At 34.9% G+C, this 14,538-nt stretch overlaps 1 protein-coding gene and 1 pseudogene across 1 annotated transcript; both read left to right on the top strand.

The window, feature by feature from the left end:
- Positions 1-495: 495 nt before the first annotated feature.
- Positions 496-2,860, top strand: LOC145158465 (uncharacterized; annotated as a pseudogene).
- A 1,312-nt stretch (positions 2,861-4,172) lies between these two features.
- LOC145158464 (uncharacterized) lies at positions 4,173-13,621 on the top strand. The gene is made up of 16 exons (XM_079077357.1): positions 4,173-4,438; positions 4,488-5,053; positions 5,224-5,558; positions 8,103-8,112; positions 8,206-9,606; positions 9,727-10,197; positions 10,339-11,150; positions 11,265-11,459; positions 11,570-11,572; positions 11,816-12,086; positions 12,155-12,239; positions 12,320-12,453; positions 12,547-12,628; positions 12,895-12,986; positions 13,117-13,488; positions 13,569-13,621. The coding sequence occupies exons 1-16, from the start codon at positions 4,173-4,175 to the stop codon at positions 13,619-13,621; spliced, it is 5,148 nt and encodes a 1,715-aa protein (XP_078933483.1).
- The last annotated feature ends 917 nt before the right edge of the window (positions 13,622-14,538 follow it).

Genomic DNA, 14,538 nt, shown 5'->3' with positions numbered 1-14,538 from the left:
TCTTCTCCAGGTGAGTTTTCTGTTTTCCTGTTTCCTTGTTTTCCTGCAAAACAGCGACCGATGTAGTGATGTTGTTGTTCCTTCTCCACCGAAACCCCAATTCCCCCTCTATTACTAATCCACTTACTCCAATCATCTAATTTTGAGTCTATCTAGTTAATGATTTGCGATTTCCGAAGTATATCTTTGTTTGGAATTACAAGTTTGTGATCGATTAGGTTTCTATTGCTTCTCTTTCTGAGCGTCTTGTTCCATTTTCTGTTTGCCTCTATAAATATTACTGGTGAATCCATTCGAATGTTGCTTCTCTATCTAGTTATGAAATCAATTTTCTTTTGACTGTGAAACAGGTGATTGTGACCGATTTGGTTAGTTTAGAGTTCATTTATTGTTAATTGATCATTGTTTCAAGGTTTTGATTGTGTAGATTATGTAATTAGGATAAAATTGACATATGTTTATTGATTATAACATTACTTTTCAATGCAATTAAATATGGAATCAAGGGAAGAAGAACCATTGCAAGCACAATCTCAAGCTCAATCCCATTCTTCGGTTCAATCAAATATACGAACAAAGACGGATATAGCATGGGAACATGTTACTCAAGTCGTTGATGAGAAGGGGAAAAGGCATGGATATGTAATTTTTGTCAAAAAGTTATAGGTGGTGGTGGAATAAACAAGGTTAAGAAACATCTTGCTGGTATTAAAGGTGAGGTAGTAGCATGCCCAAAACTTAGTCCAGAAGTGCGGTTTACTATTCAAGGGAAATTGAAAGAGACTGCCCAAAAAGAAAAAGAAAAACGTACCACTAGTGTTACTATCTTGGATGATGATGAAGAGATGGAGGAAGCAGAAATGTCAACTGTGAAAAAGGGAAAAAGGAAATCTACTTCAAACTTGCATCCATTTTTTACGAAAGGTATAAATTATCCTTCCCAACCCACTATCAAATCTGCAATGCAAAGTAAGGCAAAAATACATGATGTGGATTTAGCTATTGCTATGTGGTTTTATGATGCATGTATACCTATGAATGCTTGCAACTTTCCTTTTTTTCAACTTATGGTAGATAAAATAGCAAGTATTGGTTATGGGTACAAAGCACCTAATTATCATGCTCTGAGGGTTAATTTATTGACATATGCAAAAAAGTCAGTTTCATTGATAATTGATTCGTTAAGAAGTCAATGGGTTGATATTGGTTGCACAATTATGAGTGATGGGTGGAGGGATGTTTCACAACGACATTTGATTAATTTCTTGGTTTATTGTCCGAAAGGGATATCATTTCTTAAATCTATTGATGCATCTGATATAGAGAGCAATGCTACAAATTTGTGTAATTTGTTTGCTGAGATTGTTGAAATGGTAGGAGAAAAAAATATGGTGCAAATGGTAACTGATAATGCTGCTAATTACAAGCTTGCTGGTACTAAGTTATGTGAAAGATATCCTTCTATTACTTGGTCTCCATGTGCAGCGCATTGTCTTAATCTTGTATTAAAGGATCTTTCAGAATTGGATAATGTGAAAAGTTTGGTCAATCTTGCATCAAGGGTTACTGTTTTTGTTTATAATCATAAGTGATCCTTGAATTGGTTAAGAAAAAGACCCGGTTGGAAAGAAATTATCCGTCCAGGTGCTACTCGGTTTGGTACCGTGTTCATTGCATTGCAAAGTTTGTATGACCATAAAGAAGATTTACAAGCAATGGTCATATCTAATGAGTTTAAGAAGATGTTGAAAGTGGGAAATGCGGTTGAATGTAAACAAATTGTCTTGAATGAAATCTTTTGGAAGAATTGTTTGATTACAGTGAAAGTAATGACTCCTTTGTTAAAGCTTTTGCGGTTGTGTGATTCGGATGAAAAACCTGCAATTGGTTATGTTTACGAGGGAATGTGTCGGGCAAGAAGAGGGATTAAGGAATTGTTTAAGAATAAGAAGGAATTATATAGGCCTTACACTAACATAATTGACAGTCGTTGGGATAGGATGTTAAGAAAAAGTATTTATTGTGCGGCTTATTGGTTGAATCCCGTTTTATCAATATGATCATGCAAATCTTTGTAAGAAGTATGAGGTGTTTCAAGGCGTTCTTGAAATGGTTGAGAAGACTTTTAAAGGTGATGACGTTTTAAATATTACATTGAATTTAGGCAGGTTTCGTGATACTGAAGGTACCTTTGGTAGATCTAGTGTCGTTGCTTCTCGTAATCTTACTCGTCCAGGTATGATTTAAATTTAATTTGTTATTATTATATATAAAATATTGTATTTTCTAATATATATTTTTGCTAACTATATCTTTTGTAGATGAGTGGTGGAAGTTATTTGGCGGAGATATTCCGGTTTTGCAAAAGTTTGCTATTAGAATATTAAGTCAAACGGCATCTTCTTCCGGTTGCGAACGTAATTGGAGTGTATTTGAAAGGATTCACACGAAACGGAGGAATAGATTGGAACATCAAAGGCTAAATGATCTTGTATTTGTTCATTACAACTTGCGTTTATAAAATAGGTATGGTATCTTGCTAAGATATACTATGCTATAAAATGACCAAATTATATTTGAGATTTTTTGTGAATGTTTTTGTAGATTGAAGGTTGATATGAGGTCTTACGATCCTGTTGACTATGAAAATATTGATAAGACATGATTTTGGGTGGTTGAAGAAGAGCGGGAAGGAGAACTTAATTATGATGATTTGGAAAATATGCTTGATGAGCAAGAGCATGAACCGGCTTTTGAATCACAAGGTGACCATATTGATGATGGAGTTGATAGTGAATTTCAATTACTAACTGACCGTGAGATTGATGCTTATAATACTCCAATTTCTCAAGATCCATGATTTGGTTTGGTCGTAACGTGTTTGGATTTGTCTACAACTATGTTTTCTTTTGTTATTTATACTCTATGTGGTTGTTTGTTGTGTTTAGATTGATCTATAACATGTTATTAATACTCTATGTGGTTGTTTGTTGTGTTTAGATTGTTTGTTGTGTTTAGATTAAACTTTGTTGACATCAAATTATTGGTATTATATGTCTATGTAGTATGCAGGAAAGTAAAAATATATGAAAAATAGAAAAAGACCATAAACCGGGTTGACCCGACGGTTCAACCGGTTGAACCGGTTGACCCGTGAACCGGTCATCACACCGGGTCAACTAAAAACCCGAGTTTTAAAACATTGCTTCAAATAATAAAAGAATGCAAAATCTTCGTAAAGCTAAAATCCACTTGGTTTTGTTTTGTCATGTAAAACGAGAAACCATTGGATAATAGCAAGATCTTCGATGTAAAAATCAACCGGATAAAGAAATAATCTGTTGGTTAAATTCGGTGCTAATCCGATAAAAATAATAGTCTGCTAGATAAAGTTTTTTAACAAAATATTTGAAGATTCTGTTAGGCTGGAGGGTGTGGCCGCTGTCTGGGACCGCGGTTTGTGCCAGCTGGACCGCGCACACCGCCCCCAGACTGCGGTCTGGTGCGGTTTTGGCCGCACTGCGGCTGGGGAGTACCGCGTCACGTGATTGGCTGGTGGAATAATTGACCGTTGAATGCTTTTGGGCGTTGCTTTTTATTTTATTTTCTTTTTGCCTTTCTTTCCTATATATACATATACAATTCATTTGTTTTAAACCTTAATTTGGATCCACCGGATGACTCCGAAGATGAGTTTTCGGATAACGAATTTATTTAGTTTGCTTTAGTTATTTTATTTGTATTTTTTAAGTTTTTAGGATTATTTTAATGCCATGTGTGTGTAGTTTTTTTTTTTTGTGTGTGTGTGTGTGTAATGCGATGTAATGTTTTTTGAATTTTTAATGTATTGTTTCTTTTTTTTAATTTTAAAGTAATTATATATATATATATATATATATATATATATATATATATATATATTATGGAAATTGTTTCTTATGAATAGTACCTGACCCCAGGTACTGTTCATCGGGTTTCTTCTCTTTACAGGGGTTTTACCGGGGTTAGTGGATGGTATCTGCTTTATTACCCCTTTCTCAGGCAATCCAGAAGCCTCCTCCACCGCTCCTGTTTTCTGTTTGAGGTAATCTTCTTCTGTTCTTTTTTGTTTTCTTCTTCTGCTGTCGTTTTTCCTTTCGGCTGTTGTTGCTCTGTGGTGCGTTTATTTTGTGATGGCTGTTCCGTCCAAGCGGAGAGGTGACGACGGTGGTTCGTCGTCTGTTCCTCCCTCCATTAGCTGTCGGCGCAGGTCTCGACGTTTACAACCATTATCTGTTCTTCCCGACTACATGGACTGTGGTGACTGTACGTGTGTTTGTGCCTTCTGCGGTGCGTTGTTCTGGTATATTGAGAGAGTCGTTAATGCATCTACAGCTGATCATCCGAGATATATTCATTGTTGTAGAGGTGGAGATGTAGTACTTCCTTATCCTTCCAGGTTTGCCACCGAATTTCTTGCTTTGTATCAAAATTCGGGTTTTTTTAAGGGATATTAGGGCTTATAATAGCATGTTTTCTATGACTTCTTTTGGGGAAACCGTAGATGAGGATTTGAATGATAACCGTGGTCCTTATGATTTTAAGATATCTGGTCAGATTAGCCACAAGATTGGGTCGCTCTGTCCGGATCCTGTAAAGGGTCCCAGGTTTCTGCAGCTTTACCTCTTTGATACTGGGAACGAAGTAGAGAACAGATTGAAACCTTTTGATCATCCTGCAAAGAGGGATTTGGATTGTAACATTGTCAGGTATCTGGTCAAGTTTTTGGGGGCTAATAACAAATATGTGCGCACCTTCAAGACTGCAAAACAAATAGCAGAAGAAAGTAATTTACAGTCATATGCGGTGCGACTGTTTAACAATGTTGCGGATCGTAGGTATGATTTGCCATCGCCCGGATCTTTGGGTTGTATAGTAACTGGTGATGACACAATCTCTACAACATATGACATCATTATCCATTCGCAATCGGGTCGGCCTCAGCGTATCAGTAAGCTGCATCCAAGCTATATGCCATTACAATACCCGCTTTTGTTTCCATATGGTGAAGAAGGTTAGTCACCCCGTTTCAAAATTGGAAATAGGATTGATGCAACAGCTCAAAATCTTACCGCAATATGTATTATGCCTATCAAATTCATGCCCGTCAGCATATCTGGTCTCCTATTGTCAACTCATCTAGGCTCTTTCAACAATATTTGGTTGATGCATACACATGTATAGAAGAATGTCGTCTTGATTACATTGTTAAGCATCAATCTAATCTTCGGTCTGATTATGTTAGCGGCCTGTATGATGCGCTTTCAAAGGGAGACAGGGAGGCAAGTGTTGTTGGCAAACGTGTATTCTTACCAGCATCATTTACTGGTGGTCCCCGATTCATGTATAGTCATTATCAAGACGCACTTTCTATATGTAGGGTGTATGGCAATCCACAATACTTTATTACTTTTACATGTAACGTGAAATGGCCAGAAATAACACGCTACATGGATACACATATGCAAAGAGATGTGCACAGCAGAGCAGATATCATTGCTAGAGTGTTCAACATCAAGGTTCATGAGTTTTGTTCGGTTTCTAAAACAGGACAAAACATTTGGCGAGGTTGAAGCATGTATGTTTTCAATTTTGTATTCCTTTCATGTATGGGTTATTTGATTCATGTAGGCTATACGTCTTTGCAAATATCAATCATACTAATAATACTTTCCAAATCTACCTCTTTGTAGATATGTTACCATTTGTCTTTCAATTTTTGTAACAAATGGTTAATATATTTTTTAATATTTGTTTTTACCTATGTTTGTTAATGTTTTTTCGTTATCATTTGGTACAAATTCAATTTCCATGTTATTTTCGTCTGATAAAAATGTTTACTTTATGCTGTCATATGGTTTCATTCTTATCCATGAGGATTTCATTTAACACACATTTTAGTCAATGTACTGAATCAGTAGATGCTTTCAAGCACGACTGTTTACTCATATATATATCAGATTCGAAACATCCCTTTTATTTATAGATAATAGTTTTTGGTTTTTATTTACTTATTTATTTATTTAGTTTTTTGCAAGCACGACTGTTTACTAATATGTAATAATTTACATTTTTTTTATGCTTTTAGCTCTCACATTTGTAAGATACTATAAGAGCCATACATTACATTCCATAACTGGCTATAAATGGTATATTAGATTCAAAACATCCCTTTTTATTCATACATAATAGTTTTTGGTTTTTATTTATTTATTTAGTTTTTTTTTTCAGTCTGTCACAGTTTTGTACCTGTCATCTTTTTATGGATTTCTACGTGTTTAATATAATGTGATTTTTATCATGAAATCGTTATCATGTCATATTATAACACTGTTGCATTGGTTACATGATGCATATCTTACTTGATTCATGTAGGCTATATGTCTATGTAGATATCAATAATACTAATCATCATTTCCAAATCTACCCCTTCGTAGATATGTTACCATCTGTATTTCCAATTTTGTAACAAATAGTTAACATATTCTTCGATATTTGTTTTTACATATGTTTGTTAATATACTTTTTTACATTTTTTACCCTTTGTTTTCAACTATGTTTTTTAGTGGTTTTTTTGTTATAATTTGGTATAAATTGAATTTTGCTGTTATTTCCTTGTTGATCTGCTTTCTATATATAGGGTCTATGACAATCCACAATGGTTTATCGGTTTTACATGTAATGTGAAGTGGGCAGAAATAACAGAGTACATGGATACGCATATCCAAAAAGATGTCCACAGTAGACCAGGTATCACTGCTATAGTCCTCAACATCAAAGTTGATGAGTTTGTTCGGTTTCTAAAACAGAACAAAACATTTGGTGAGGTTGAAGCATATATGTTTTGCATTTTGTCTTCGTTTGATATATATTTTAAATATAATGTTATTGTTACCATGAAATCATTAAGACGTGATGTGATTTCAGTATTCCAATGGTTACATGATTCATATTTTATTCGATTCATATCCAGCTATATGTCTTTGCAAACATCAATCATATTAATGATCATTTCCAAAGGTACCCCTTTGTATATATGTTACCGTTTGTCTTTCAATTTCACTAACGAATGGTTAACATACTTTTTAGTGTTTGCTTTAGGTGTGTTTTATAATATTTTTTTTGCTATGATTTCGTAGATATTGAATCCTCCTGTTATTTGACTGCAATAAAAGGTTTTAGTTCATGCTGGTACGTGGTTTCGTCCTGATTCTTGAAGATTTTATTTTACACATACTTTACTTAATGCAATAAACCAGTTGATGCTTACAAACACTGCTCTTTATTCATACGTAACGATTGACAGTTAATTTTTTTCTTTATTTTTTTTCTCTTTTTTGTTTATTTTATTTTTTTTAGTTCTAAGTGTAACTTTTTTGCCATATTATAACAACTATACATTACATTCGATATCTTCCTACACATGCTATATTACATTCGAAATATCCTTCTTTATTCATACATAATACTTTTCAGTTTTTATTGGTTTTTTTTTCCATTTTTTTTCACTCTGTTTCTGACTTTTTGTATCTGTTATTTTTCTAACAGAATTTATTAAATTCCATAATATATAATATTTCGTTCCCTTATTTGGCAAAAGTATATTTAATTGAATTTTCAATGTTTGTTAATATATTGGTATCTTTTATATGCTAATTTTGTATCTCCCTTTTATTTTTAGCATGAAATCTTTAAGATGTCATGTTATAATGGTATGGGATTGTTCACAGTATCCATATTTTATTTGATTCATATAGCTTTCTATATGTACTAGCATTTGTGTTTGAATTTTGGTAACAAATTGTTAACATATTCACTACAGTTTGTTTTTAAGTGTGTATTTTAATGTTTTTTTAGTTATAATTTGGTAGAGATAGAATCTTCCTGTTATTTGTCAGTCATGAAAACTTTTACTTTATGCTCTCATATGCTTCTCTCCATACTATAACTGGTCTACATTAGATTCCATATCTATCTGAAAGATGTCTACTTTTTAATATTTATTATTATTATTATTATTTGTTCTTTTTATCTATATTCCATTAAATGTGATATGTTTTCAGTTTGATATCTGTACAGATATTAACTTCAATGTATGCTTACACACTTATCTAGAAATAGAAAAATATTAAATGTTAATATTTTGAAAATTCTTCATAATTACAGATTTGTACATTATTGAATTCCAGAAGAGAGGTCTTCCGCATTGTCATACTTTACTTTGGGTAAACAGTTCAGACAGAATAAAAGATCCAATTGATATTGACAGATGTATTACAGCAGAGTTGCCGGATCCAATTAACGAGATAGAATTGTACGAGACGATAACAAGCTGCATGATCCATGGCCCGTGTGGATTGCTTAATGAAAAGGCTCCATGTATGAGAGATGGTAAATGTACTAAACATTTCCCTAGACCCTTTGTTGATAGTACATTCTTTGACAGAGAGGGATATGTACGGTACAAACGTAGCGCAAATGCACATCATACTACCCAATATGGACAGGTTGTAGACAATGGATATGTCGTCCCTTACAATAAAAGGCTTTGTTCCCGTTTCCGTGCACACATCAATGTTGAATACTGTGGCTGGAATATGATGATTAAGTACCTGTTTAAATATATTTCCAAAGGAGCTGATCGCATAAGATACACTCTCCAAAAGGCAGAATCAACCAATCAGCCATCTGCAGCACCACCCACTGCTACCCATAACAGATCCGAAAATGAAGATATATGTGCTATAAACGAGGTACAGAACTTTTTGGATGGGCGCTACATATGCCCACACGAAGCAGCATGGCGGATTTTAGACTTCCGTATACATCATCGTCATCCAGCTGTACAGATTCTAACTGTACATGAGGAAAACATGCAACAATTGATGTTCAATGGAGAAAACACAATACCTGAAGTCCTATCAAATCCGAACAGCAGTATTACCACCCTACTTGCGTGGTTTGAAAGTAATGCAAGAGATGCAAAAGGTCATGATTTGGCATACCTAGATTATCCAAAATCTTACAAATGGGAAAAGTCATCTAAGTCATGGAGCCGAAGAATTTATGAGTCATCAAAAACAGTAGGTTGGCTTGTATTCGTACATCCTACATCTGGTGAATTATTTTACCTACGGATGCTACTCTGTCACCAAAAGGGATGTACATCGTTTCAAGATTTGCCTACCGTACGAGGTACCGTTTACCCAACCTTTCGGGCCGCTTGCAATGCACTTGGATTGATAGGGGATGGTATTGAATGGCTTACCTGTTTCACAGAAGCTTCCATCTGGACAACCGCATCACATCTACGATCCCTTTTTTGCCACCTACTGCTTTTCTGTGAGGTCAGCAATCCACGTTTACTATGGAAAAGTGCATGTGATAAGATGAAAGATGACTATCTACATACCTTGAAACTCCAAATACCATATAAGAATATTGCTTCAGCTGCTGACATAATTGAACAACAGTTGCTTCATGATTTAGATAACATCCTCCGTTCCGCTGTTCCATCCAAATCAATGGGAGACTTTGGCCTTCCTGTTCCTTCAGCTGATGTCATTGGTATTTTATGAAATCGGCTTCTACTGGAAGAATTGAGCTACGACAAGGAAGGGCTGCTAAAAAAGCACAATGAGCTGGTGCCAAAACTAAACAGTGACCAACGATCGGTCTATAACACAGTTGTCAGTTCCATAGAAAACAAAAAACAAATACTGATGTTTGTTTATGGACATGGGGGTACCGGCAAGACATTCCTATGGACAACCATTCTTTCCTATTTCAGATCTATAGGAAAGATTCTATTGGCTGTTGCTGCTTCTGGAATTGCATCACTTTTGTTACCTTCTGGAACAACTGCACATTCAAGATTCAAGATACTTATCGACTTAACAGACAAAAAATCATGCGATATTAAAAAACGCACCTTCCTTGGCGAACTTATGCAACGTACAACACTCATTATTTGGGATGAAGCACCAATGAGTGACAAAAGGTTCTTTGAATTTTTGGACCGCTCACTTAGAGATGTGCTAGATTGTGATCAGCAGCCGTTTGGAGGGATATCGATGCTTCTTGGTGGTGATTTCCGCCAGACTCTTCCTGTTGTACCAAAAAGCACGCGTTCGGAAATCATTGCACTAACTTTACCAAGTTCATACCTATGGCCATATTTCATAGTTCGGATTTTACATACAAACATGAGATTACAATCGTCTGACATAACAACCCAAAATTCAATGTCCACATCAGCCTTTGCAAGATGGTTGCTAGCTATTGGAGATTGAGTCATAGGTGTACGAGACAACGATGACCCACGCGATTCAAGTTGGGTACAAATTCCATCTTCACTCCTAATATCTGCCACTCCAAACTCTCTACAGACGTTGATAGATTTCGTTTATGGAGATGGTATACTTATCGACCCCACTGCTGCAGACCTTTCAGTAAGAGCAATAGTTTCTCCTATAAATGAGACAGCCGACGAAATAAACACCCACATTTTAAAAATCGTGAGAACAAGTGGTAGGACATACAATAGTACAGACATCATGGAACCAAATGGAAAGCACACATCAGATATGGAAGGCTTGTATCCAATTGAATACCTAAACCAACTAAACTTTCCAGGAATACCACCACATGAGCTTACAGTTAAAATACATTGTCCAATAATGTTGATAAGAAACATAAATCAGAGGGAAGGTTTATGTAACGGTACCCGACTCATTGTCTCCCAATTGTTACCAAACGTTATCGAAGCAACCATCATAACCGACACTTGCATTGGAAAACGTACATATATACCACGGATAAAATTCATACACAAATCATTAGATTTGCCATTCACGTTTTCACGAAAACAGTTTCCAGTGAAAGTTTGTTACGCGATGACTATCAACAAGAGTCAAGGACAGTCACTGCGTAGAATAGGAATCTATTTGTCACAGCCCGTCTTCGCACACGAACAACTTTATGTAGCACTATCCCGAGCAACATCACCAGATTCCATAAAAATACTAATAAAGACCAATGACACAGTGGAAGAGAATCAAACCAAAAATGTTGTGTTCAAAGATTTACTGCAGAAACTTACTTCAACAGAGGTCTATAGTATCATGACCTGTCATACCTTTCGTCAATCCTTTTCTAAAGACCATTACTACTTTTTGAAATCATTTTTGCTGTTCACTGCTTCCACATAATTTACATATCTATAGAATTTCTTATTCTTTTCCGAATATAACACTGATTTTCGCATATTTCTTTCCATTAGAAAACGCAAACAACTCATGACGAGCATCTCTGACTTGAAGACTGATGGTATTGGAGGCCCGCTACAAGTTAGAATCCTACGAAAATGGAAACATGATGTCCGGAAATACGAGACTTGGTATCTTGCTGTCGATAGATTTGTAAGTAGTCACCAAAAAAGATTACAACAAAACTAGGTTCTAAATTTTATAGTTTGATGTTCTTCAAATATTAAAAAGTATGTTGTTAACAAAAAATAAATTATTTACAGAAAGTACAAATAAAAGTTCTTACAACAAAATTACTGATAACAATTTTTTTATGTTTATAAAAACACCCAATTTGTTATTTTAAAAAAATCATCTCTTTAAGAAATGGTACATTCGTATATAATATGCCATAATCTGTAAATCATAAATATCCCTGTTTTGTAATAAAAACAGATCTAATGTCAACCTATTCACAACATGACTGAGAAACTACATTCATCAAATCGTATAACAATCTCTTTTTATAGGTAGATGTCATACAAATTCTTGGACAGCGAACAAATCAGAGCTACATTGAGTTTGTCCTCCATGTTTCACAGTGTTACACCATATCAGATTATAGCTGTCCTCAATTAGATAACTATCAAAAATTCCTTCAAAATGAGTTCTATATCGATGTTGGCCTCAAATCCATCATACAACCAATTCCAGATACATTAACAATACCCAAAACCTGGTTTCGGTTTGTATCAAAATCACATCTCATAGACCTTGGAGAAAGACCACCATATTATCCAGGTAATCATAATACTGACAAATCTGATTACATAGCTGTTTCTTACACATTTACATTTACTACTAAACAGATTACATTGGCGTCTTATCAAAGATCAGAGACTGTACCAAAGCAGGCGGGGAATCATTTGTGTTGCTCATACTAACCGATGAAAGGTATACATACTAAAAAGCATATGACAGTTATCGATTTTTTCATACCTATCTAACACCAAAAAAAATTTCAATTTTATTAGTGGTAGTGAACTTGCAATCAATCTATGGAAAGAATGTATAACCAATCCAGACAAATTCAACCGTGACTCCTTACATCCTCCACCTGCGACAACGGTTGTTGCGGTCACGAACCTAAAACCATCCATATACAATGGTACTTTTTTCTACACAGCCCTGTATATATCAGTCTTATCATTGTGATGTGATGTTATGTCATGCATTCAATCTGCAAATCACTTTTCTATAGGAGTATTACGCTATGGTTCATCACATGCTACGCATATCTATGTGAATCCGGACATACCAGAAACAATAGCACTCATTAATCTGTGAGTCATAAATTACAAAAAAATCATATATTCCATATGGTAAACTTCCCATACTAATAAGAAGATGACATTAGATTTACAGGACCTTCAAGACCAGCACCACCACTATCAAGAACACCGTCAACCCTATATGACATGAAGACAAAAAACAGATCAGATCTTCTGGTAACATCATCTTAATAATATCTCTATTTACAAATAACATCCACTTCAGACATCCACATCCAATTCTTTTATATCTACAGGATAAAACATTCATTGTACAGGCTTCAATCAAAGAATTTCACTATCAAAACAGCTGGTTCCAACCAATATGTCCAATATGCAAAGATCCCATCTTCAAAAGAGGTGAAAGCTGGTACTGCAGTGCACATGGACTAATCGAAAAGCCCACTTACATGTAAGCATCTTTTGAGTTAAATAAAGCATCATTCTTCTCTAACAAAAGTCTTTACAAATATTTTCCATTCATAGGTACAAATTAACAGTAACCATCACTGATGCTACGGACACGATATCAGCACTGATATCCGAGACATCATGTCAGAAACTGTTAAAGTCATCACTTGAGAACTTTATATCCAACAACCCACACATAAACAGAAACACCCTACCTCCTATCATCACTAACCGCAAAGAACAAACAAAAAAGATGTCGATCCAAATGCTTAGAGCATCAACTCCCGACAATATACGCTTCATAATAATAGATATTGAAGACCCAACAACCAGGGCTCAAACATCTGTGCCAGCAACACCAGCTCAACCACAAATGACAAGAATGCAACCAAGTGACACAACACCAGAGCCATCAACACCTGTTCAACATGTTACACGTGCTCTCACCTACGATCCCACAGGTAAACACACACTAACAAAATCAAATTCAAAAACAAAAATCCAAAAAAAATACTAACAATTTTCAATTCATGTCTAACAGAATCTACACCAAGAAAAAATGCAAAGCGGACAGCCAAACAGCAGGCATCATAGACAAGCACTGCAAAATGCATCTTTTGTTTGGACCAATATCACTATCTTTTGTAATATAAATATATCATCATGATCCTTTTGTTTGAACCATTGTCACTATCTTTTCTAATATAAACATATCATGATGACCCCCTATGACTGTAAACAATAACAAATAACTTCTCTTTGTATCAATCCTCTTCTTCTAAATTTCATAGATGTTTCCACAAGAAAAACACTGATAATATGCAGATCCATCCATCATTCTTTAAATGTATAAAACCCTGTCGAACATACATATGCAAAGAATAATAAAACTAAACAAATATAATCTATATAACAGTTTCTTTCCTTCTATGAATTAACGCACCACCTACGTAATAACATGCACGGTAGCCATTACCCAAAACATGAATACACACATACCGATTTAAATGAATAATCCGTTTAAATTATCCATTAATTAATAATATATTACGGTAACAACCATTATCATTACGCAATTAAATGCTGATACATATATTCCACCAAACACATTGCATAAGAAAAAGAATATGTATGATCAAATACTTATAAACTTACATAAATTACCACTTCAATTATACTAGATTCACTTGATCACATCCAACTACCAAACAGTAGTCATCAAATTAATTACCAAATCCAAGGTCAACGATTCTATCTACCAAATCAGCCAAGCAAACCTCGTAGCCACTCTATCTACCACTTCTCAGCAGAAGAATTAAATTAGCAAAATTAATACCATTCAACAACCACAATAATCACTTATAAAACCAGACTAGAAACCAACTAATTCGTCTACAAAAACACAAACAAACATCATGAATACCGTCTTGCAGAAACTCATCGATCAGCTCGAAACGATGAAGTTGTCCTTGGCAGATGTCCAAACAACGTACACCACCATCAACAGTTCC

Source organism: Lactuca virosa, chromosome 2 (assembly GCF_052849685.1).
Source record: "Lactuca virosa cultivar CGN04683 chromosome 2, Lactuca_virosa_CGN04683_v6, whole genome shotgun sequence".
NCBI classification, from domain to species: domain Eukaryota; kingdom Viridiplantae; phylum Streptophyta; class Magnoliopsida; order Asterales; family Asteraceae; genus Lactuca; species Lactuca virosa.
Note: the sequence above shows the minus strand (reverse complement) of the source record. Positions and strands in the feature narration are given on the sequence as shown.